At 37.9% G+C, this 25,574-nt stretch overlaps 1 protein-coding gene across 1 annotated transcript; it reads right to left on the bottom strand.

The window, feature by feature from the left end:
* Positions 1-2,601: 2,601 nt before the first annotated feature.
* On the bottom strand, positions 2,602-8,467 carry LOC148299718 (uncharacterized). Its single transcript, XM_088275774.1, has 9 exons — positions 7,454-8,467; positions 6,476-6,634; positions 6,230-6,376; positions 5,984-6,130; positions 5,770-5,883; positions 4,817-4,945; positions 3,392-3,493; positions 3,126-3,215; positions 2,602-2,763 (listed from the first exon to the last, which is right to left on the bottom strand). Exons 1-9 carry the CDS (start codon positions 7,536-7,538, stop codon positions 2,756-2,758), a joined length of 981 nt encoding a protein of 326 aa, XP_088131900.1. The 5' UTR covers positions 7,539-8,467; the 3' UTR covers positions 2,602-2,755.
* Between the last annotated feature and the right edge of the window lie 17,107 nt (positions 8,468-25,574).

Below are 25,574 nucleotides of genomic sequence, written 5' to 3'. Positions count from 1 at the left end.
TGCACGCTTAGTGTGTACAGATATGTCCCGAGTGACAATCGGTGACCATGTGGGCACCTCGTATGCACGCGTAGCTGCATTGAGTGTATACAGATATGCACCGAGTGTTTATACGGTGACCATATGGGCACCTTGCATGCACGCTTAGTGTGTACAGACATGCCCCGAGTGTTACTCGGTGACCATGTGGGCACCTCGTATGCACGCGTAGCTGCATTGAGTGCATACAGATATGCACCGAGTGTTTATACGCTGACCATATGGGCACCTTGCATGCACGCTTAGTGTGTACAGATATGTCCCGAGTGACAATCGGTGACCATGTGGGCACCTCGTATGCACGCGTAGCTGCATTGAGTGCATACAGATATGCACCGAGTGTTTATACGCTGACCATATGGGCACCTTGCATGCACGCTTAGTGTGTACAGATATGTCCCGAGTGACAATCGGTGACCATGTGGGCACCTCGTATGCACGCGTAGCTGCATTGAGTGCATACAGATATGCACCGAGTGTTTATACGCTGACCATATGGGCACCTTGCATGCACGCTTAGTGTGTACAGATATGTCCCGAGTGACAATCGGTGACCATGTGGGCACCTCGTATGCACGCGTAGCTGCATTGAGTGCATACAGATATGCACCGAGTGTTTATACGCTGACCATATGGGCACCTTGCATGCACGCTTAGTGTGTACAGATATGTCCCGAGTGACAATCGGTGACCATGTGGGCACCTCGTATGCACGCGTAGCTGCATTGAGTGCATACAGATATGCACCGAGTGTTTATACGCTGACCATATGGGCACCTTGCATGCACGCTTAGTGTGTACAGATATGTCCCGAGTGACAATCGGTGACCATGTGGGCACCTCGTATGCACGCGTAGCTGCATTGAGTGCATACAGATATGCACCGAGTGTTTATACGCTGACCATATGGGCACCTTGCATGCACGCTTAGTGTGTACAGATATGTCCCGAGTGACAATCGGTGACCATGTGGGCACCTCGTATGCACGCGTAGCTGCATTGAGTGCATACAGATATGCACCGAGTGTTTATACGCTGACCATATGGGCACCTTGCATGCACGCTTAGTGTGTACAGATATGTCCCGAGTGACAATCGGTGACCATGTGGGCACCTCGTATGCACGCGTAGCTGCATTGAGTGCGTACAGATATGCACCGAGTGTTTATACGCTGACCATATGGGCACCTTGCATGCACGCTTAGTGTGTACAGATATGTCCCGAGTGACAATCGGTGACCATGTGGGCACCTCGTATGCACGCGTAGCTGCATTGAGTGCATACAGATATGCACCGAGTGTTTATACGCTGACCATATGGGCACCTTGCATGCACGCTTAGTGTGTACAGATATGCCCCGAGTGACAATCGGTGACCATGTGGGCACCTCGTATGCACGCGTAGCTGCATTGAGTGCATACAGATATGCACCGAGTGTTTATACGCTGACCATATGGGCACCTTGCATGCACGCTTAGTGTGTACAGATATGTCCCGAGTGACAATCGGTGACCATGTGGGCACCTCGTATGCACGCGTAGCTGCATTGAGTGCATACAGATATGCACCGAGTGTTTATACGCTGACCATATGGGCACCTTGCATGCACGCTTAGTGTGTACAGATATGTCCCGAGTGACAATCGGTGACCATGTGGGCACCTCGTATGCACGCGTAGCTGCATTGAGTGCATACAGATATGCACCGAGTGTTTATACGCTGACCATATGGGCACCTTGCATGCACGCTTAGTGTGTACAGATATGTCCCGAGTGACAATCGGTGACCATGTGGGCACCTCGTATGCACGCGTAGCTGCATTGAGTGCATACAGATATGCACCGAGTGTTTATACGCTGACCATATGGGCACCTTGCATGCACGCTTAGTGTGTACAGATATGTCCCGAGTGACAATCGGTGACCATGTGGGCACCTCGTATGCACGCGTAGCTGCATTGAGTGCATACAGATATGCACCGAGTGTTTATACGCTGACCATATGGGCACCTTGCATGCACGCTTAGTGTGTACAGATATGTCCCGAGTGACAATCGGTGACCATGTGGGCACCTCGTATGCACGCGTAGCTGCATTGAGTGCATACAGATATGCACCGAGTGTTCAAAGGTAGCCAAAGCGGTGAGTAGTTGTGATTATTTGGTGAAGTTCATTATTTTATTCCGTCAAGTTAAAAAAGATTATTATCTATAAAGATTACACTATCCATAAAATTAAGAAAGGTGTCTTGAGATGGTTTGGACATGTAGAACGAATGAGAGAAGAAAGAACGCTAAAACAAATTAATGAGGCGAATGTAATTGGGAAAAGGAGCAGAGGAAGACCTAGAAAAACATGGTACGATCAGGTATGCCAAATACTTGAAAGTGGTCAGGTTAGGAGTCGTAACAATCGGCGGGTATGTATGAGGCGATGAATGAACGTGGAAGAGGCGAAGAATGTTTGCAAAGACAGAGTGGTGTGGCGTTCTATTCTCTCTGCCTACCCCTGCGGAGAAGCGGCGTGATGGTTAGTCAGTTAGTCAAGTTGAAAAAGACATTATGTTTTGAAATCGCTTTATTACTGTGAAATACAGCTGGATGTAGTCGGATGTTATCGTAGCGATCCGGGCTAAATAAATCGGGATCCAGTAGAACTGACTCGGGCTAATGTTGCGGTGGTAGGTGGTGCGGTGCGAGAAGAACGAGGGAACTGCTCATTTTGCTGAAAACAGACAAATATTGGCGTTTCACGAAAATATAGTCAAATATCACATGTCATATGCGTATTCCAATACTGACACTGAATATCCATACAGAAGTTTCACTGCAAATAGATGAGTGTAAAGTTACAAACCTAATCAAAAACTATTATGGTATTTTTTGTATTTAACATTAATACTTTTATTTAGTTCTACTTTTAATACCTATTGTATTCTTGCCAGTGCCCTTTACTATGACCTAAATTATATTGTATACCCAGACACAGGCCATGCCTTTGTGGGATCTTTTTTTTATATTTGAATTTATGTCACGTTTGTGTAATGCAAAAGAATTGAAAATAAAGATAACAAAAATAATAATTACCCTTCTGATTCAATTTTGCTCCTGCTTCTATCAGGACCTTCATCACATCCAGGTGACCCCCTTGGACCGCATAAACCAGGGCTGTGCGACCTGTAACCGAGGCATACATCAGTGCAGTCAGATGTGTAAGCTGAGGATACACCAGGCACTCGGACCTGCATCCGGGGATGTGTAACAGTGCACTCACACTAGTAGCCGAAGACATACAACACTGCAGTCGGAGCTATAACCGAGGACATACATCAGTTGATAAAAGTATAGGTTACCCTTTGCGTCTGCTTGGTCCACGAGTGCCCCCGCTGCCAATAATATGTTGACTGCATCCAAGTTTCCCTCTTTGGCAGCTACCATCAGCGGAGAAATACCTGCTAAAGAGAATATACACATAAAACCTTCATCTGTTTCTAGTATTAGATCTGAAGTTCCACTTTGTTCAGGAATGTGACTCCTCCTGAGACGTTGGCGCCCAGCTATCCTTCCATCTCTCTGGAGGTGTTCCGGGAAGGGGGTGACCCGGTGGCATCTCGTTATCCGCAATGCATGGGCTCCGTGATTGATCCAACCTTTTGAAACGGTCTCTCCATATGTTATTCTTTCTCTACTCCGTGTGATAGCCCTTTTTATCACTTTGGCTAGAGATTTCACTATTTATTTCATCATACAAAGTTTCACATAAAACATTGCAACATACTAAATTTATTTAAAAAAAATGTTATGTGAGAAAATTGTGCATACAATCAAATACGCCATGGCCGAATGATGCGATCTATTTCTATCTGCCCACTTCCATTATCAAGTCATGAGTAGTAGTTTGGAGGGTTTAGTGACTTTATGGATAGTGGAAGCAGGTTGTACAACTTTAGTGCATAATCATCAATGTTCCTTCGACCGAAAGAGGTATACGAGTAGGTATGTTACATTTTGTTTGATGTGTTACTGCGTTATGGATCTTTTAGTTCTATGTACATTATGTATACTATATAGTAAGAAACCGAGTGTTGTTTTATTGCTAACTTGACTAGAGATATCATCATCCACTCGGGTCACGATAAGATTCTACCGAGATGCTAATATGGAAGTCCGAGTACTACAGGGCTCACATTTACACTGGCTGGTTCCAGTGATAGCGGCGTGACATTGTCCATTCTATCTATGATAAATAAACGACTTCCGATGGTATTATTTCGAGAAATAGAAATACTTTGTGTTCTGATCCACTCACATTTTTATTAACCAACTAGTTTCGGCAACAACCTGTTGCCCTCTTCAGGGTTTCATTTATTACTGAAACCCTGAAGAAGGCAACAGGTTGTTGCTGAAACTAGTTGGTTAATGAAAATGTGAATGGATCAGAACACAAAGTATTTTTATTTCTCGAAATAATATATCAATATGATCCACAAAGTTAATGCTTTCAATATTAATCAAAAAGACTTCTGGTGGATTTCATAATTTTTTATCCTCTTCCGTAGCGCGTCTTGGCTACCCCATTAGAGGTTACGGGTTCGATTCCCGAAGGGACACAACAGACAAGAGTAATGGTCCACTTAATATCCCTAGGACTGAAGCGCGGGGCTGATCACCTTACCACCTTCTTGTGATTAATGATCAATATAACAGTGCTTAAGCTTGATGAGGCGTGTTATTCTCTCTGCCTTCTCCTGCGGAGAAGCAGCGTGATGGTTGTTTACCTTTACCTCCCCCTTTTCCTGTTGCCCTATTAGGAGAAGTTGGGACAGAATGGCGGCTGCTCGTTGTCGGGGCCTGTTGTCCAGTTGTCTCCTTCTTCGGGGGCGCCTTGCGGTGTCCATATGCTCCACCTGGGGAGATTAACAGATTTATTGAAGTAAGTAACTTGTTACAGTTAAACCTCAAGGCGTAGGTAAATGTCCCCACTGTGATATAAAATTATAAAAAGTAAATAAAAAATACCAAAAAAACTGACTCCACAGATACAGTTTTGTCCGCAGAAACGTACTCCCGGACAGGTCAAACTAGGTTGATCAAATCACATGTGAAAATGTATCATTTTGAAAATTATCGTAGAAAACTAACTAACCATCACGCCGCCTCCTAGCGGCGGTAGGCAGACAGAATAGAACCCCACATCTTCTGTCTTGGCAAACAATCTTCGCATGTTCCGCATTCATGCATCTCCTCATACGTACCTACCCGCTTATTATTCCGACTCCTGACCTGACCACATTTGCACATATATATGATTAACTGTTCTCCCACTCTCACTTGATTCACATGCCCAAACCATCTCGACACACCTTCCTTAGTTGGCTGGGTAATGCTTATCTCAGCCTTGCACCCATTCCTCGTGTCTAACGAGAGATCACATTCCGACTGCATTCAGTCTTCTCTCATCCTTCTATGCTCCACTTCCATACATTACCGGGACAGTGCTGCTTAGCTTTCCCTGATGGGGTTTTATTTGATAATACTGAATTCAGGGCACCATTTACTCTCCTTTCTACAACTTATGTCTTTATCAATATTGAAGGATTTCATTAATTGATTCGGCAGTCACTTTGTGGTAAAATCTATCCATTGAATCCGATGTAGAGTATGATATTTGTCCATCATGTTTGTAATAGTGATGATTTAGTTTCTCGCACTTAACAACAAGACTCAGTACCCGTGTCTTGGCGGTGTTGCTGCAGGGTTTCCAGGGACGGGGCGGGGCCTGCTCGGGCAGTCAGGGCGTTCTCCAGGTCCTTAACTTTCTGCTCCAACTCGGTCGTCTTGCGTTCTGAGGATCAAACAGTAAGTCACTTTTCATCTCTCTTTGGAAAAGTTGGAAAGCTGTCTTCGTATAAGTCAATTTATTTATGAAGATTCTGAATCAGTACCCGTGTCTTGGCGGTGTTGCTGCAGAGTTTCGGCGTGTTCAGCTTGCACCCTTTCCAGGGACAGAGTGGAGCTACTGGGAGTGGCTAGGGCAGTCAGGGCGTCCTCCAGCTCCTTAACTTTCTGCTCCAACTCGGTCGTCTTGCGTTCTGAGGATCAAACAGTAAGTCACTTTTCATCTCTCGTCTGCAAGTTGGAAAGCTGTCTTCGTATAAGTCAATTTATTCATGAAGATTCTGAATCAGTACCCGTGTCTTGGCGGTGTTGCTGCAGAGTTTCGGCGTGTTCAGCTTGCACCCTTTCCAGGGACAGAGTGGAGCTACTGGGAGTGGCTAGGGCAGTCAGGGCGTCCTCCAGCTCCTTAACTTTCTGCTCCAACTCGGTCGTCTTGCGTTCTGAGGATCAAACAGTAAGTCACTTTTCATCTCTCGTCTGCAAGTTGGAAAGCTGTCTTCGTATAAGTCAATTTATTCATGAAGATTCTGAATCAGTACCCGTGTCTTGGCGGTGTTGCTGCAGAGTTTCGGCGTGTTCAGCTTGCACCCTTTCCAGGGACAGAGTGGAGCTACTGGGAGCGGCTAGGGCAGTTAGGGCGTCCTCCAGCTCCTTAACTTTCTTCTCCCATGGTGCAGTGTGTTGCAACACCTCCCGTTCTGAGGAACAAATAGTAAGTCGGTATAGTGGGATCGCCAGCCGAGCCTCCTGTTCGCAGTTTGCAGAGAAGTCTGTACGTAAGGAAGAGAAGATGGAAATGAGAAATATGGAACATACGTTGGATCGAAGCTCAAACTCTGCACATTTTTACGTCTCAACTTTCTACATTCATTTCAACAGGTCGGAAGAAGAAGAAGAATAGCACTAGATTTTCCATTCTTATAGAACTAGATTTTACATTCCTATAAAACTATACTCTGCCTCCGTAGTGCAATGGTCAGCACGGTTAGCTACCGTTTTGGAGGTCCCGAGTTCGACTCCCAGTTAAATAAATTTAAGTGATTTTTTCATTCTAATATTTATTCAATATTACCCAGGAGGTGCCTGAAGCGGTGGGCTAATCACTTTTCCTTCATGTGTAAACAACGCTGATCAAGTGTTTGATGCAGTGCCCTATGCACCATTGGTGTGCGGATAAGGGTTGGAAGAAGAAAAAGAATAGCACAAGATTCCACATGTCTATAGAACTACATTACACATTCTTTGCACGATACAACATTAGCTATATCCATAACACGTTCAGTCCAGCAGGTATTAGGAAGAGTCCTCTACTTATTTCCTGTAAAACGTCGCCTCATTTTCGGGAACGGTATTTACTTCTTATGTTTTATTTTGTAGCGTGCACACATCTACTAGTAAATATATTAGTCTAGATTCAAGTAGGTACTTGTTGTGGGTATACTTATGTGAAAGTGTATAGTTGGTAGGAAATGTTTACATTCCACAGGTTGTGAATACATTTACTGGCTTATACTTACTGCCTATTTCCAACTCCAGACAAGCTACTACTTCCTTGCCACCATATCTTTTAGCCACGTCGAGTGGTGTTTTACCTAAAAACATTGAAAATTATAAAATAGTTTCACAAGAGCGGAGCTTGTACATTAAGCCTGGACACCCTCGGCATCTTGGTGCGGAATGAAGGTAGAAAGACAGAAATGACTTGTTCACTGGCAGACATTGAATCGTGTAAGTACATACATAACATAATGGGGGTAATATGAACAATGTGCATTATTCGGGCATTTTGAACCAGCGCTTACCGGAAACTGGATTTTTATGTTGGATTATTATACTCGTGTACCAATGTTCCCATCCGTGAATGTTTTCACTATATCCACACCTATCCGCTACGCAACAAAGCTAATATGAGGAAAGAAATTACAAGTCTAGACGTGTTTCTTGTGTGTGAAGTTGTGTGTGAAAAAAAATTTCCTCGATCCGACATAGATGGCTGTTGTGAACTCATCTGTCTGCGTCACGAGGTCGGCCGATATATCTGCGCGGGAGATTAAAATATAATAAATACCAAACTTAATTGGACTTCAAAGCACTTTTAAAAATATTCCCATTGTGATTCAATTGTTTTATTTCTCTCTTTCAAAATTTTCATTTTTGTACAAAAGTCAGACGGTGACAATTTAATTTAAATCCTGATGATGGTATGATTATTCCGAAACCGGTAATAACGAATTAAATTCGTTTGAAAATGACATAACTAGGCGAAACGATTGTCACAAAATGACTTTTTTATTTGTTTTTCAACTGTAAAATGCAACTTAGTAGATTCAAATAATCAGTGCTTGATTTTAATATATAGACCTTTGATATATAATATATAAAAAGTCTTTATGCACCATTTGCAAATAAATCTATATTTCCGTTTCTGCTAGTTGGTGATGATTGATGTAACCTATACACCAGGGGTTCTCAATCTTTTTCACGCACTTACAAGTTTAGTATTTTGTTACGGTGCCCTACTTTAGTAAGCTATTGGGAATAGATATAGTGACTATATGCATATATATATATATATATATATATATATATATATATATATATATATATATATATATATATATATATATATATATATATATATATATATATATATATATATATATATATATATATATATATATATATATATATATATATATATATATATATATATATATATATATATATATATATATATATATATATATATATATATATATATATATATATATATATATATATTTATACATATATATATATATATATATATATATATATATATATATATATATATATATATATATATATACATATATATATATATCTATATATATAAACATAGCGGTTTACATGTACAGTAAAAAATCTATAATCGATAATCATTCACAAAACTTAAGGCTTTTCCAGTTGGATTAGAATTTCCCCTAAGACCAGATGTGGGACCATCATGGGTAAATAATGTCAAAATGGCAATGCATTAGAATGTAGGTAAAATATAAATAAACCACTGTAATGGTATATTCAATACTTATTCTGAACGTTGAATTGCTCCATGTTTTCAGTATTAAATACTTAGGCATTGAATATTTTCAAGCTCCAAACTGCTGCTCAAAAATCATTGACGATTGAATCTGAAATACATTTGCCAGTTCCAAATATTGGTGTAGTATGGCTTGTAGTCTTTTACAACAACAAAAGTCAAAGTTGCAACTCATCGGTCTGAAAAACCAAATCGTTTACACACACTTGTTGTAGCAGGAATTGTACAGTTTTTCTTTTGGACGATGAGGGTTCAGGGAATGATTTTAAACTCACTGATTCTGTAGTTTCCTGTAAATATTTATTCCATTTTCTTTTAGACAAAGGAGGTGTAACCTTGATTTGATAATCGATAGTTTTTCGATTTGTTTTTGAAGTTTGGCTGTTCTTTCTATGAATTTTTGAAGATTATTTTAAGTCAATAGTGCCTATCGTCATTTTGCTATCGTTTCTATGATCTGACCTCTAACAATCTTCTTTACTACGTCTTTGTTAGTAGCGGGTTTAGCTTATTTCTTGAATATTTTTGGCAGATATTTTGTGGCATGTTTTATAAAACTTTATAAAATAAAACTAGAACTTTATTTTTAACCACATCCATTAGTGGTACTTTTCTCCAACTGGTTTCGACCAAAACCTCGTTGTATTCTGGAATATATATGTACATGTCTATCCCTGAAGATAACAAAGTTCTTTTTGAAACCGGTTCGAGAAAAATTCCAAAATAAATGTGGCTATAAACCAAAATCTAGTATTATCTTATACAGGGTTTAGATGAACTCAATTCGGTTTTAATTAACGTAATATTGTATTAAAAATGACTTAAATCGTTCGTTAAGATTATTTTTAACCTAAATTATGAAATGTTTAAAATTCTAACTCGTTTTTTAAGTAAAGGGATCTAAAGAAAATTACGGACAGCGCAACCAATTCCTTAGAGGCCGAATACTGATGGATATAATGACTTACGAAAACAACGCTACCTATTTATAACAACGTAAAGTGCAACTTTTGCCATTATGTGCTTATTAAGTGAAGTATATTACATATCGTAACATTTAATTAGACTGTCTTTATTACTAAATTACGAAATGACAGCTGATAAAGCGCAAAAATGGCTTTTCCGAAAACTTTGAGCTCTGGTTGAGGGCCAAAAGTAGCATCGAATATTTAAAAAAATATTTTTCTCGTTATGTGCGATCCAAAATGCAACTTTTTAGACCACTTTCATTGTTGAATTCGCAAAAAATGTCATCGGCCTATCCTAACCATGGTGTCCTGTATGTACATTGCGTGTGTTGGGCATATTACTACTGCTACTACTAGTTACACTTACCTGCATTAGTTTGCAGATCTATTGTTGCCCCCGCCTGCAGGAGTGCCCGTACTACCGGGAGGTGGCCCTCCCATGCTGCCAGGTGTAGTGCTGTTCTCCCTGTAACGGAGGATGTACTGTATATACAGGGTGTACGGCCAGCGCGAGGCCATGTAGCAGGACCCCAATACCTATCCCAGTAACCTCCCCAGTGTGTTATAGTCACCAATAGTTTACATTTAATTATCTACTTCTTGGATAATTTATATAGCGCCGTTTTCGTACGAAATCACTGGAAGGGCTTATATGTACCCTACTTTACTTATGTAAATATTTTTATAGGAGTTATTTATTAAAATATTTTTTTACATCTCAACAAAGATGAAGAAAAATATGAAAGTCTGGGTATTCAAGGTGCCTTCGACCGACGTAGGCAGGTTTAAGTGATCACTTTAGACACTTTAAACACTTTTTATTCACTAGAATTTTCACTAGTGACATCCATTGGTATGACGAAGAAGCTACTTTACTTAGCAGAAACTCTTGTATTTGTATGTGAGGTCCGAATCCTGGATTATAATCACATACAGGAGAAATGCCAGAAAATATCCTTTTCATTTTTATTATTTTATCTTTTTTTTTTTATTCATTTAATATATTTAGATTTTTATTTATAACATAATACATTTGAATCATTTATACATATGGAGAACTTTTATATTTCGATTCGCTGTGCCTCTCCATAAAAGAGTCTGTGCTCTTGTGCTTGGAGAGGGACTTACACTCGTGGTTTAATGTTATATAGTAAAAGATATTATAGTTTTTTTTATAAATATTTTTTAAAGATTTAAATGTATAGAGCTTTATTTTTTTTCTTAAGGATTTTTATATCATCTATTTTTTTATTTCTTTAGGGAGTTTATTGAAATGTTTGATTGCCAAATATTTGAAGTTTTGCTGAAATTGCTTGGTGTTGCATTTTGGAGTAGAAAAATCGTTTGAGAATCTCGATGATAAATTTTTTGTTAAATTTAAATAGTTGTCTCCCTTTAGTATTTGAAAAACTGCGGTTTTTTTATAAATGGATTCTATATTTGGGACTTGAAATTTTTTACATAATAATTTTGTTGGAAATATATTTTTTTTTTCAAGATGACTTTAATTATGGTTTTCTGTACTATTTTCACTGAGTTCAGTATGTTGTTGTACGAGCCTCCCCATGCAATAATGCCATACTGCAGTAGTGAGTGAGCGATAGCGTAGTAAACTCTCTTCAGGTTGTCGATGGTTAGTATGTTTCGGATTCTAATGAATCATTTTATCTTATAATTGGACTTCGTGAATATATATAATAATAAAATAATTCGGGAGACTGTTAATATTAGAAAATGCTTAGTTAATTTCATTTTTAACGTTTTTTAAATTCCTATTTAATTTAGAAACTGTGACAGTTACTGGATTATTCACCGTATGGATGATACCAATAAACATGATAAATGTCTTATCTTATGACATGGCATCTGTCGTTTTATACGAAATAAGGCGTATATCCGAGCATCCCAGGGCTTACGACCTGGCATTTGGCTGACTTAAGTGATCACTTTACGTATGTGCATTTATACCCCTTCATGGTGTAGGCCTCGTGGCCTGTTTTTAAGAGGGATTAGCCTCCAGCGAAGTATATTCCCAGCTGTGAATCCATCTCTATGGTGGTCTGAACGCGCGACTCGTCTACCTTGGGGTTGGCCGTGCGATGCAAAAAAGTGCCAAATGATGTTTTTACCACATATAACTAACTTACAAAAGTTAACTAACCACATATATAATATTTACCACATATATAATATTTTATACACATCGGAATCATCCTACGTCTCCGGATCGACTTTGAAATAATAATGTTTTTAGTTTTTTTTTGTAATAAGGTAAAAAATAAAAAATAAATTCATTAACGATAAAAAAAACTCTAGTCTTTAGTAGACTCAATAATCAGTGCTTTTTTAGCATTTAATATATAAAAGGTCTTTATGCGCCGTTTGCAAATAAATGTATATTTCCGTTTCTGCTAGTTAGTGATGATTCATGTAACCTATATACCATGGTGTCCTGTATGTACATTGCGTGTGTTGGGCATATTACTACTGCTACTACTAGTTACACTTACCTCCTATATCTTGCAGATCTACTGCAGCCTCTGCCTGCAGGAGTGCCCGTACTACCGGGAGGTGGCCCTCGTATGCTGCATGGTGTAGTGCAGTCCACCCTGTAACGGAGGATGTACTGCATATACAGGGTGTACGGCCAGCGCGAGGCCATGTAGCAGGACCTTAATACCTATCCCAGTAACCTCCCCAGTGTGTTATAGTCACCAATAGTTTACATTTAATTATCTACTTCTTGGATAATTTATATAGCGCCGTTTTCGTACGAATTCACTGGAAGGGCATAACTTAATACTTATTATTCACATCATTTCATAAAAAAATCCATCAATAGAATTTTTTTAGTATTTTTTTTAACGTTTTGAAAAAATGGATCTGAATTAATAAGATTTTCATTCTGCATAAGTTCTCTACCCGTCAGCAAGAATGTTTGTTAATTTCGAAACGGAAAACGTTAAAAAAACACGCAAAGAACACATTTATTACAACATACATATATTATACTCAGATATTATAACGTTGTATACAATCATCAAAGCAATTTTCGAAAGCCCTGAATTGCCAAAACTGATATCATTCTATGTACCGCCACGGCCTAGTAGACCATCTACTTTATTCTACTGTCCAAATGCTCGGACGGTAGCTCGCTTTAATACTCCTATACTAAGATTCCCAAATACTAGTAATGAATATGCCACCAATATACATTTCGATGTGATACTCAATAATCATTTGAGATGTGGGTTTGGAGGAAGATGACCAAGACATCATGGGTCGTAAGGAAGTCCAACGAAAAGGTGTTGCAGGACGTAAAAGAAAGAAGAGAGCTCATAAATCATATTTTGAAGAGGAAGGCCAAGCTAATAGGGCACTCAATTAGACATAGCACCTTTCTTAGCAACATCTTCGAAGGAAGAATCTTGGGAAAACGAACAAGAGGCCGCCCAAGAACTTCATACTTCCAGGATTTGAAGCGGCTCATGGACGTCTCCTCCTATTCGCAGCTCAAGAGGATGGCGACTGACAGAGACAAGTGGCTGACACAACAAGGCGCTGCCTTTAGAAGATGATGATGATACATTTCTACAATATATCGCTTCATAAATGTAAATCGGCAATAACTAACTTATTCCTAGCCCACGGAATGTCACGTTTTGATTGAAAACTTAGTTTATTCATGTGTTTGTTTACTTTCAGCATAATATTTTATTTTTATAGCATATATATATATATATATATATATATATTTTTTTTTTATAACATGAAAGTAGTTGAAGACAACTTGATGAATCGATGTGTCGCAATTGATATATTCTTTCATTCTTATTATGTAAATGGTACAATAGTACCGTATATATCAAAAATTAAAAAAATAAATAAAATTACTAAATATACCCTTATTTTGTTTAAATGAAATTGAAAAGTTCGTAAAGTACACCTCCGTAGTGTAGTGGTCAGCGCGTTTGGCTACCCTGCTGGAGGTTTCGGGTTCGGTTCCCAGGGGTTCAAAATAAGTATTGGTGATTTTCACTCTCATATTTATTTAATATCACCCTGGACTGGTACAAGAAGCGCGGGGCTGATCACCTCATCTTCTAACATTAAAAAAATGCTTCCAGTATTCGAAGCATTGCACGATAGTAAATAAATAAAACATAGTACAAAAATATCACAAAACACCGTGTTATACAATCACTTGTTAGTTAATTATAATACCCTTCTCGTTCCACACAGTTAATAAATATAATAATTATGAAAAAAGTTTATGATAATTTAGATCGCCTAAACTGATTGAACATACTGAACGATACTGAGACCACGCGCCGAGCACGAGCCGACCGGAAGTATTCACGATAAAGTTGACACTAAATAAAAATAATTTTGATATTTTATGACAATAAATCAAAGAGAACTAATTCATCTATGCCTCAAACCAAATTTAAGTGCAAAAAATTATCCATAGGTGTTGATATAAGTACGTAAAGTTGAAAAACGACTATGCATGCGATCTGCAGTCAACGGTACCTTTATAAAAAACGACAATAGATGCGATCCGCAGCTTACGGGTTAATTCTTGGAACTATCAAACCTTCGTCGTGTGTAAATCGTGTAACATGGTTGTGTACTAAAGGATTTCGATATTTTTGTCTAGTTTGTTGTTCAACGATGATACTCATCCACAATATTCCACGTACCGGCAGTAATTTTGAATGTTTATATTTCAAGGTGGATTGTCCCTTTGCTTATATATATGACTGGGCACAATTTTTTTGACTATGGAATATTGCAGATTTTGAACCATTTTTAAATTTGTTTTCGTCGAATGTCCCCAAGACTTTATTCCATATCTTAATATGGATTCTACTAAAGAACAATTGAATCTATTCTCAAAGGTAGACAGTAATATTCGCCCACTTGTATATCATATCGCTTTACTAACATCACCTATTATTGCTACATTCCTCGGTTAACTAGTTCAATAATCTTGGAATATCTTACCATCCCAATCTGTCCAGTTTACGTTTATATTATGTTGTTTAAGGAGAGTGTTGACCTTCGCCACGTCTCCCTTTTCTGCTGCGTTCAGTAAATCTTTTCCGGACATCTGTGAAATAATATCATTTAATTATAATATAATACAGCCATTCTATCATAAAGTTCAACATACATTAGTAACAAAATACAAATAGAGAAAAAAATCCAAATAACTCCATATTGAAAAAAAAACTAGGCCCTAAAATGGATGTGAATTTATTCAGAAACGATAAAGAGATGACCCCAAAACATTAAAATTCACTTAAATTTTCCTTTAATTTCTGTAATTCGTAATAAGGAGATCATGTTTTATCTGAATCCAGAATCAAACTCTTCGGATGTTCTCGAACAATAGGTACAAATAGATATTGTAATAGGTAGCACAGGCAGAATATTGACTTACCGTTTTGTGGTTGTGGGTCTAGTGGTCCTGGCGGTCTTGGTGGTCCTGGTGGTCCTGCTATGAGCGAATAACGCCCAAAGTGGTATTTTATACTCGACGCGTTATCTCGGAGAATGCTATCTCCCTGACTAAGACAGGGCCGGACGACACCGGAAACCCAAATATCCAACCAAATGCGCATTCACAATTCTTTAGCGGACTAATATTCTCCTGGTAGCTGCCGATGATGTTACAGCAAACTCGGACAGTGGCGTCACGTTATACTCACCTACAAATGTAGAAGATTCCGAGACTTCGTATTACACACCTACGCGGGCAGCATTACAGATAGTCGGCTGTATAGTCTCCTTGCACTGGCATTCTGAGTGAGCGCTTTTACAATACTCACTACGCCTAGTTCAGTCTCTAAAACTTGCCAGTCAGTTTGAAGTTTACTGTCGAGAGATGGCTTTCCATCGTCGTGAAAAATAAATGGTTAGCAGGCACATAAATGTGTGGCGGATGATGTTTCTTTAAATGTTATACATACTATTTGAGAAATAAAATAACATTTCACATGCTCAAAAGTACATACATAAGATTCCCGGAGAATAATTAGAATCGCTTATATTGAGACGGTGTTGGGGAAAGAAAAACGTGAGAGTACTATTAAAGGGAGTAAGAATCAAGAATGGAGTAAAATATACGATAGACGCTAGCTCACCTCATCTGGTCACCCCGAATACCACACTTTATTAGTAAAAATAAAAATTGAATATTTTGTCGACAAGAGGCAGCCAGTTACATTGGGTGTAGGCTCATTTCGGGCTCAATAGTCCATATCGGCTACGCGCGTATTTTATTACGTGTTGGCGAATTTCTCCGCTGATAATCGGTTCAGTGTGACTGCGACTTGGAGATGATATCAATTACGATCAGCGTGATCTCATGCATAGGGAGAATGTAGAAAGGCGTTATATGAGTGGTGAAATAAATATTTTTTACGAGAGTGGTGTTCTCTTGTGGCTCCGTTCGTTGCGACTTGACCCACAGAAATTCTCTCCTTTGTTTGGAGAGCTCAGACACAGCAAAGGTATAACAGGAGGGAATGTATCGTCCCTAAATAAATGGGTCGGAGCATCTAGAACGAGGGACCCCCGCAAACGGTATTCCTGTTATCGGGTCAACTCTTTTTACATAATTGTCGGCACATGCTCAGGCCGCGGGAGATGGGAGTCTACTACCAAACCCAAATATTACGTCACAGTTTGTGCTCCAGGCGATCATTCCCGATATTTACATCCTGGGAAACGTTTCCTTCCAAAAAGAAGGTTTACTTACATCACTGTCGACCTATTAACCTTTCCCGTACTGATCATCCAAAATCACACTTGATCCGAAGCGGGGTACCAAAAGACCTCGATTCATACATTATTGTATGAAAATCGTAGTACGCAGCTCGCAACTCGCCGCCAGCCGAGTCACATATTATATACGGGAAGCGGATAGACCATGATCGGGAAGGTACGGGGGTTCTGCAAGGAGCGCAGGAATGGTGAAGGGCATTGTAGAAAATTGGGAATAAAGTGAGCGCTGCGGTTCTGGAATTGGTGCAGACGGTCGGTAAGGTATTGCGCGTTAGTCCAGATAGCGTCTTATCACTTTACAGCAGAATAATTCGAAAGATTAAGATAAACTTGTTTTTTTAAAGGTTTAATAAATTAATGCGAAGATAAGATAGTGAATAAGAATTTGATACTAATCTTGGAAAAGAAGAGTAATCAATCAATCAGCACTTAACGTCATTAATGCATAATCTATTTATAAATAATATATTTTTACAACATTTAGGGTGTTCAAATATTTGTTCACAAATATGTTTTTGGCAAAAATTAATAAAATAACTCCTTAGCAGAGATAATCTAGATTTGAGAAGAAGAATTTGGACACACTGTTGCGAATAAAATAACTGGTAAAATTTTGAGCTAAAAATGAAAAGGGCATTTTCTAGCGTTTCTCGGGTAAGTAAATATAATCCAGGATTCGGACCTCACATACAGATGAAAGAGTTTCTGCTTAATAAAAAGCTTCTCTCATCTCACCGTAGATGTTTCCAGTGAAATTCAAGTTAATTTTTAAAAAATCAAACAGTTTGCTTCAAAATTAATCAATAAAATAGAAGTTCCAAGAATTTGAGTAGTGTGGTTGTCAATCACGGGTGGAATGGTGAATGTTACACGAGTAACACTATTTTAACTATACATGGGTATGTAACAAAATTTTGAAAAAATTGAGAATTTATTGTTTAATAAAATAAGGTCAAATTGTCTACTACCATTGGTCGGAGAACTCCATTTTCTAAAAATAAATAAATAACCGTATTTTTTAAAAGTGAAACTTCTTAGGCAGCGATTCAATGAACGATAATTAAAAGTGAAATGTGAAGTATAGTAGGCACATTTCGTTACATGAGAGAGAAAAAAGATAAAGTAGAGAGAGGAAAAAGAGAACTATACCTACATTCCGACGCCACGGGAGTGGAGCGAATGTGGTCGACGTAGCTCGGCTGAGGTTGAGTAAGTAATATTTATCATAGTGTTTTGTGATTATTTATGTGCGCGTCCTGTGATTGTTTGATTTATACGGACTTATAAAGATCGAATCACGGACATATATCTCATATTTTGGTATCACAAACCATTAATATCTGTATTACTAATTGAAGCGCCACTAAATGACCTAGTAAATATGAAATAAACAGGATAATAAATTTCTCTTATTCTTTATTTTTTTTATGAAGTTTCACTTCTATCACGTGTACGGTGCAGCACGCTCAATAAAAAAAATGTTTCGTTTACGAGTAATTAGTTCGGTGCGAAAAAGCACAAACGGTGTTTTTTCGACAGACAATCTGGCTAACATACTCGTAATATTGGAACGTTGTTATTAGTGTCATTTGAAATAATTACTGCTGAGGCGCCATATGTTGTACCTACCTATATACCTACATATATATATTATATATATATATATATATATATATATATATATATATATATATATATATATATATATATATATATATATATATATATGTGTTAAAATACCTAGGTACCTACCTATACATTTTATTAAGTACTTACATATAATACCTATATAAAACAGATCTACCACCAGATGTCGCATGCGTCGCACTGAATAAAACAAAAGACATCAGATAGAAAAAATAAAATATTCTGAACTTTCAGAATCAGATAGATAGATAGAAAAATATTATAAAGATAAATTACGAATAAACTTTAATTATTAACTTTAATTACAAAGCAACACATTGTTTTTTTTTTTATTATTATACACCCACTTTACATATTATTTACACCCAATTTACAAAGAAAAATATAACCACGTTATAAAACGACAGTAAAAGTTTATTCTTAATTAAAAATGTCATTTGAAATAATACGATGCCGGTCGTAAGCCCTGGCTTCCATATTCTTCTTCGTCTGTGTTGAGATGTAATAAAAAATCAATATAAAACAAAAATGTAATATATTTTTATGTTGGACGAAACACGCTGTATTTTTAAAATGTCAACCCCTTGGTTACCGGGACTGTTGGGGTCACCATGCTGGAAATAATAAAATAAGCTTAAATAATTCAAAAGTGAAATGTTTGCCTGTGCCATTATTTTATGTTCACCTAAACATCTCTCGGAGTTTGGTTAGCTAAATGTATGCATTGTTATACAGAATCACTAACGAGTAAACGCTACTAACAAGCACTGCACAAACAACTCCGACCTAATTGACGGCATTCGGTGTTGAAAGATATAGAGTAGGGGTGCGAGTAATAAACAAATAATTTGTATCTTTATCGTTTGAGTTATGCAATATACGCTTCATACTTGTATCAATTCATAACATATTGTAACACGTAAACATGTATCCCTGACTCGTAAACATGTTCAGAATGAAGAATAGCGCAGCTTTACACAACTTACTTTTCGCGGGCGGAAACAAAATCGGTTTAATGTGCTTTGATTTTCTCGTTTCCCTTTAAGTATTTATGTAATATTACAACTTATTGTAATACATACACGATGATTCCATTCTAAATATCGACGTATAACTTACTGAAAAAAATATAATATGGCAACATACTCCAAAATGTATCTGATACTTTCATAAATCAAGACAACCGAATGGAGTAAACTGAATACAGCAATTTCTATGACAGCCCGTTACAGCAGCCATCTTCAATCATACATGTTTTTACTTTGGGTAATAATAAAGTACAAGAAAGTGGACAGGAAACTACGAAGGGGAGGTGAAATCTAATTATTCATTTCCTTAGGCATCCCTACATGAGTATTCCCCATCACTTCTAAAATTTATTTTATTTCCTCTAACCAAGAAAGAACACTTTCCATTCCTCGACATAACACATCATTCTTCGGTAATTCCTTCTCTGTCCAAGCGGCCAGACTATGGAATGGATTACCTCTCCCCGTAAACAAATGCACCTTCTCTTATAACTTTTAAGAAACGTCTGACACATTACTATCTTTCGTTAGAATCCTGACTGCCCATCAAACCTCCTCCCTCTACCTCCTTCCCTATACTCCCCTTTTCCTTTGCCTTCCTTATTATCATCAATTTGTAATTTTTATGTTTTTAAATGTTCGAGTACTATCTACCATCTGATTGCAAACAGCTATATATGGTATCAAACGTTTTGATCAATATCACTAGTCTGTTTTTGATTGGTTGGAAGATATTTCTGTTCAGCAATAAGCCCGCCAATGTACTTATTTCTTTTCAGTTCGTAAAGTTTAAGTAAATGAATGGCGTAGTGTTGTATTTATATTTTAAATCAAACACTTGTATAATACCCTTAATTGAGTATTGTTGCATTACACACGACTGGTATAAAAAAAACAGATGTTTTCATCAACAGATGGTTACAAAAACTAACGAACAGAAAAATGTTCAGTTATACACGTGGGGTGGGCGGGGTTATAACTAGAAGGGGCGGGGCTTAGTAAAATGGGAACATGGACAATAATGGTGATGTATTTTGGAAAAGCATATTATTCTTTGTCCTTAGTTTTTGACTCCAAAAGTCTCGGTAGGCAAAGGGTAATACGCGCTCTTATCGTGACGTTATCACTTGACATCAGGTGATGGGGCAGCCATTTTTAAATGGAATTTGCTCTAGTCCTACGTGTTGATTTTTCCAAACGATATTTCCTAATCTGGTTCCATTATAAAAATAATCTCTTGTCATTAAATGATAAATGTGTTATCAATGTTCAAACAGCGACTTTAATAAAGGTGGCGCAAAATTAATCACCATATCGGAAGATGTTAAAATTTTGGCAAACGGCGTTGTACGACAATCATATTTGGCGTTTGTAAACTAGACAGTTGCAGTATATAAACAGATTCAAGGTAGCGCAAAATTAATCACACGATTTTTTTGTAATACCTTTTTTTCAAATAAAAAAACAAAATCAAAATCTTTATTCGGATCATAACAATTTTTCCTGTCAAGTAGCTTCCACCAGTGTTGGTCAATTTGTTTGTATACTGCAGCTGTCTAGGTCACAAACGTCAAATATGATTGACGTATGACGCAACTTGCAAAAATTATAACATCTTCCGATAGGGTGGTTAATTTTGCGCCACCCTGTATGTGTGCTGGCACACCCTTGCTGATTTTAACCTTTATTATTTTATTGGATTAAAAAAACTATCTGGCAACGCTCATGGAACAAGCATAGGTCCACTCTCGTCGGAATCTCAAAAGCTACTGCCGCTCTGCCCGCTAGCTAGCGAGAGAACGATGAGCTTCGAGCTCCCCACGCTTGCACAGTGCAAGTATGCAAAGGCGAGATGCGAATATAGTGTCGCGGTTCCTGCACACTCTTCACGCGCTGTTTATATATATATATATAATACTTCAAATGTACCCGATAAATTCTGATGATTATTAATATTATTTGTTTTTAAATGAATGCGTAAATATGTTATGGAGGAATACCTAAAGTCTCAGCCTTGTATTTACTGTATTTATAGAGATATTATGGTTATTAGAAGCAATGTGTACTAGGTACACAACACCGGGAAGGGAGGGGTAAATGTTGGAGCTAGAATGATCCATTTGAAAAGTAGATCAGAAAGCTGCTGTCGATGCTGTGCTTCTTACCGATAGATTACCACTTAATGCTGAGGTTTGATTTTTTTTAATGTTTAAAAAAAACACCAGTTTTATTTTTTAAATGTTTTATTCAGAGTTCATCCACGATTCAAATAAAATGTAATACATGTGCGGCTGAGCCGAGGTCGAACACGCGCTAGCGCATGTCCGACCTCGGCTTGATAATGTCTTAATAAGAGGAAACGCGTCATGTTATCATATATCGCTCACTCCTTTCAAGAAGGTCATAAATCAAAATTTGTCAATTTTCAGTTGTGCATGTTTTCAGAATGCCCAGAAAATGTACTATATCCTAGCAAAAGAGGCATATTTTAAACTTAATATTTACCCGCTACAGGGCAGAAAGTGTTGTTTTTGCATTTTGAAGAAAAGCCATTGTTTAACTATTTTTTTTAAATATACTAAATATTTTTCAAATGGAGAAAAAACCTTCAAGTTTTACCTAAAAAGATCTGTTGCACAGTAAAAAGTTCAAAAAGTGGCTTGATATTTATTTTTAAAACATTGTGTTATATTTTAAATCTTTAAAAACGTTCTCCTGAAAAATCAAGTTTTTTGATTTATGACGTTCTTGAAAGGAGTGAGCGATATGTGTAAACAAAAGTAGAATTTAATCCAATAATCGTGTCTAATTTTGGGTATAAGTATTACCCAACAGGGATTACATTGTTATATTTTCTCAATATTATCAATATTTAAAACGTAATTTTCTTTTGTGTCATCGCCCGTAACCCGCGTCGGTTACAGTCATAATCAAATATTTATAGTGATTTTAAAACAAAGCAACATTTTAATCATAAAGTATAAAAAATAAAACAACATTTCAAACATTAAATTATTTATTTTTAAAAATTAAATAAAAATTGTTCTATAACAGCTAGCCGCAAGGAATGGGCCGAAACAAGTTGTCCGAGGCGTTGACTCTCAAAACCGGCTTGCTCCACTTTCAAATCGGCAGTTACAAAAGTCGAAAATTCTGAATTTTAGAATCTGTTAACACTTGATTCCACGTTTCCGACGCAATCCCTGCCAGAGTTGCTAACATACATCGACGGATCGCAGAATCGTCCATCAATTACTACCTATTATTGACATCTCAACATAGATGAAGAAGAATATGGAAGTCTGGGCATTTACGGGACTCGCGACCATCATAGCAATCACTTTACACACGTGTAACATTCACCAATTCTACCCACGATTGACAACCACACTACTCAAATTCTTGTAAATTATACATGATCCAATTTTGAAACTTTATGATGGTCGTAAGCCCTGTAAATGTTCAGATAGAATTGTATAGCTATTTTAGGACCGTCAGTCCATTTAATCTTCACATTCGTTTGAAAATGCCATAACTAGGCAAAACAGTTGTCGCAATATGAATTTTTATGTGTTTTTTGTTAATAAAATACAACTTAGTAGACTCTAATAATCTGTGTTTGATATAACAATTAGTACATGAATTAAAATGCAGTTCTAAAAATTAAACGTCAAATCAATAAATTCCATATTCATCTTCATATATGTTGAGATGTAAAATAACTCCTATACATGGAGATAATCCAGATTTGTGAACAAGTATTTGCAACATTTTGAGTGTGTTCAAATGCTTGTTCACAAAATCTGGATTATCTCCAATTACAGGAGTTATTTTCACATAATTTTTTAGCGTCTCATCAAAGATGAAGAAGAATATGGATGTTTGGGCATTTACGGGGCTGGCGAATAGTCTGGTTTAAGTGATCACTTTACACACGTGTTGCATTCACCAATTCTACCCATTATTGACAACCACACTACTCAAATTCTCGGAAGTTCAATATATATGAACCAATTTAGAAACCTTGTTCTTGAATCACTAGAACTTCACTAGAGACATCTATTGGTGAGATCACTTAAACCAGCCTATGACGGTCGTCAGCCCCGTAAGTGCCCAGACTTCCATATTCTTCTCCATCTTTGATGAGATGATGAGAAAGTGTGTTAGCTAGTTTAGTTAAGTTGGTTGCTATGCGGAGCTGGCCGGGTTCGGGCGTGGCGGCCTCGCGGGTGCACGCCGTGACTGCCGTAGCTGGCCGCGCCGGCTCCCGTCACTTGGCGACGCCCACCAGGGCCGGCCGCACGCACCGCTCCTGCAGCTTGTAGCCTACCTTGCTGACCACGACCACCGTGCCGGGCTCCGCGCCTTGCACCTCCTGCCGAAGCAACAACAGCGGTGCAGTGGATGGCGTGTCTCATTCGTTTAAGTTAGGAGGTGGATTGTTGGCTGATGTATCAACTGTCCTTCGTGTGTTAACGTTCAAGATGACACTGCGTTATATATAATGCAGTGTGAATTCCTCTCCAAAACATGTCTAACATATATCGTTATTCTCAAACTCCACCTCCTAATCTACTGTAACTGCAGACAGTTGGTAGAATTCCATATTGAATTGGTTGAAGGTTTATTGGATTGAATTCTACATTTATTTTTTTTCATTTCATTCAAACCCTTTTCCGCACCCCAATGGTGCATAGGGCGCTGCATTATATAAACAGTGTTATCTTGATCGTTAACACGAATCCGCTTCAGGGTAATATTGAATACATATCAGAGTGAAAAGATCACTTGTGTTTATTTGACCCCCCCTGGGAATGGAACCCGGGACCTCCAGAATGGTAGCCGAGCGTGGTGACTATTACACTACGGAGGCGGACAATATAATGCTCAAGTAGTAAAAAACGAGTGAACTAACTAACTTATCATCATGCCGCTTCTCCGCAGACTTAGGCAGAGGAATAGAACGCCATACACCACTCTGGCTTTGCAAACATTCTTCGCCTCTTCCACACTCACGCATCTCCTCATACATACCCGACGATTATTTCGACCCCTGACCCCGGCCGCTTTCAAGTATTTGACATACCTGGTTGTGCCAGGTTTTTCTCGGTCTTCCTCTGCTTCTTTTTCCAACTACATTTGCCTCATAAATTTGTTTAACCGTTCTTTCCTCACTCGTTCGTTCTACGTGTCCGAACCATCTCAACACACCTTTCTTAATTTTGTCGATAATGCTTATCTCAGCTTTGCATTCCTTCCTTATTTCACTATTCGCACATCTATCATACATCGTTTTGTCGCCCATTCTTCTGAGAGATCGCATTTCGTCTGCATTCAGTCTGCTTTCATCCTTCTTTTGCCAGCTCCACGTTTCACTTCCATACATTAGAGTTGGAACCAGGACTCCGTTTTTGCGATAACCGATAAATAAATAAGCATTATACAGTGAAACCTCTACCTAGCATTTTTAAAGGGACTTATTAAAATAAACTACGAATGCGGGAAAACAATGAATGCGGGATTAAGAGGTCAATACGCAAATATATACGACCGAGTAAAGATACCGTCCTCCCAATCTGCATAACCATTCGTAGGCTAAAATTCTAAGAAGAATACATGTTTCAGATGCAAATGTATTTATTTAAAAAAAAATACAAACCTGAATAGATTTTACAAAATACTTTTGCTTTTTAACTGTTTTATTTTCGTAAGCCAATAGTGTATTTTCGGCTTTGCAAATAGTATTTTTTTCAGCGTCGGTTATTGAATGTGCGTTGTAGAAAGTTTTCTTTCAAAGAGTGCGCACGCTTCTGGAGATGCAGGTACAGGCAGCGGCTCCTTTTCATCAATATCGACCTCTCCTGCTATCGGTTACACGAGCTTTCCATAGTTTCTATCCCATACGTTGCCGTTGAATGTAAAAAAATTGATAATAATGTAAAAAAAAAACAGACAAAATGTATCAAATATGCAGCTTAATTCAAACGATAAATGGTGATAGAGAAACAATCGATGCGGTTTAGTTTAGTATGAAATTAAGTCGGGAGAGAGGAAATAAACGACACATCCGAGAAAACGATTATTCGAGGAACGATAGATAGAGGTTCCACTGTAGTTCATAATT

Source organism: Brachycentrus maculatus, unplaced genomic scaffold (assembly GCF_059751285.1).
Source record: "Brachycentrus maculatus isolate JH-2025_06_01 unplaced genomic scaffold, ASM5975128v1 h1tg000987l, whole genome shotgun sequence".
Taxonomy (NCBI): Eukaryota; Metazoa; Arthropoda; class Insecta; order Trichoptera; family Brachycentridae; genus Brachycentrus; species Brachycentrus maculatus.
Note: the sequence above shows the minus strand (reverse complement) of the source record. Positions and strands in the feature narration are given on the sequence as shown.

Excerpts from the sequence above, each read along its gene's own strand:
- LOC148299718 (XM_088275774.1), bottom strand. The coding sequence starts at position 7,538 with ATGTTTTTAGGTAAAACACCACTCGACGTGGCTAAAAGATATGGTGGC. Across the intron at positions 6,131-6,229 it reads GCAACACCGCCAAGACACGG|AACGCAAGACGACCGAGTTG; the intron begins GTACTGATTCAG and ends TTTGATCCTCAG. Across the intron at positions 5,884-5,983 it reads GCAACACCGCCAAGACACGG|AACGCAAGACGACCGAGTTG; the intron begins GTACTGATTCAG and ends TTTGATCCTCAG.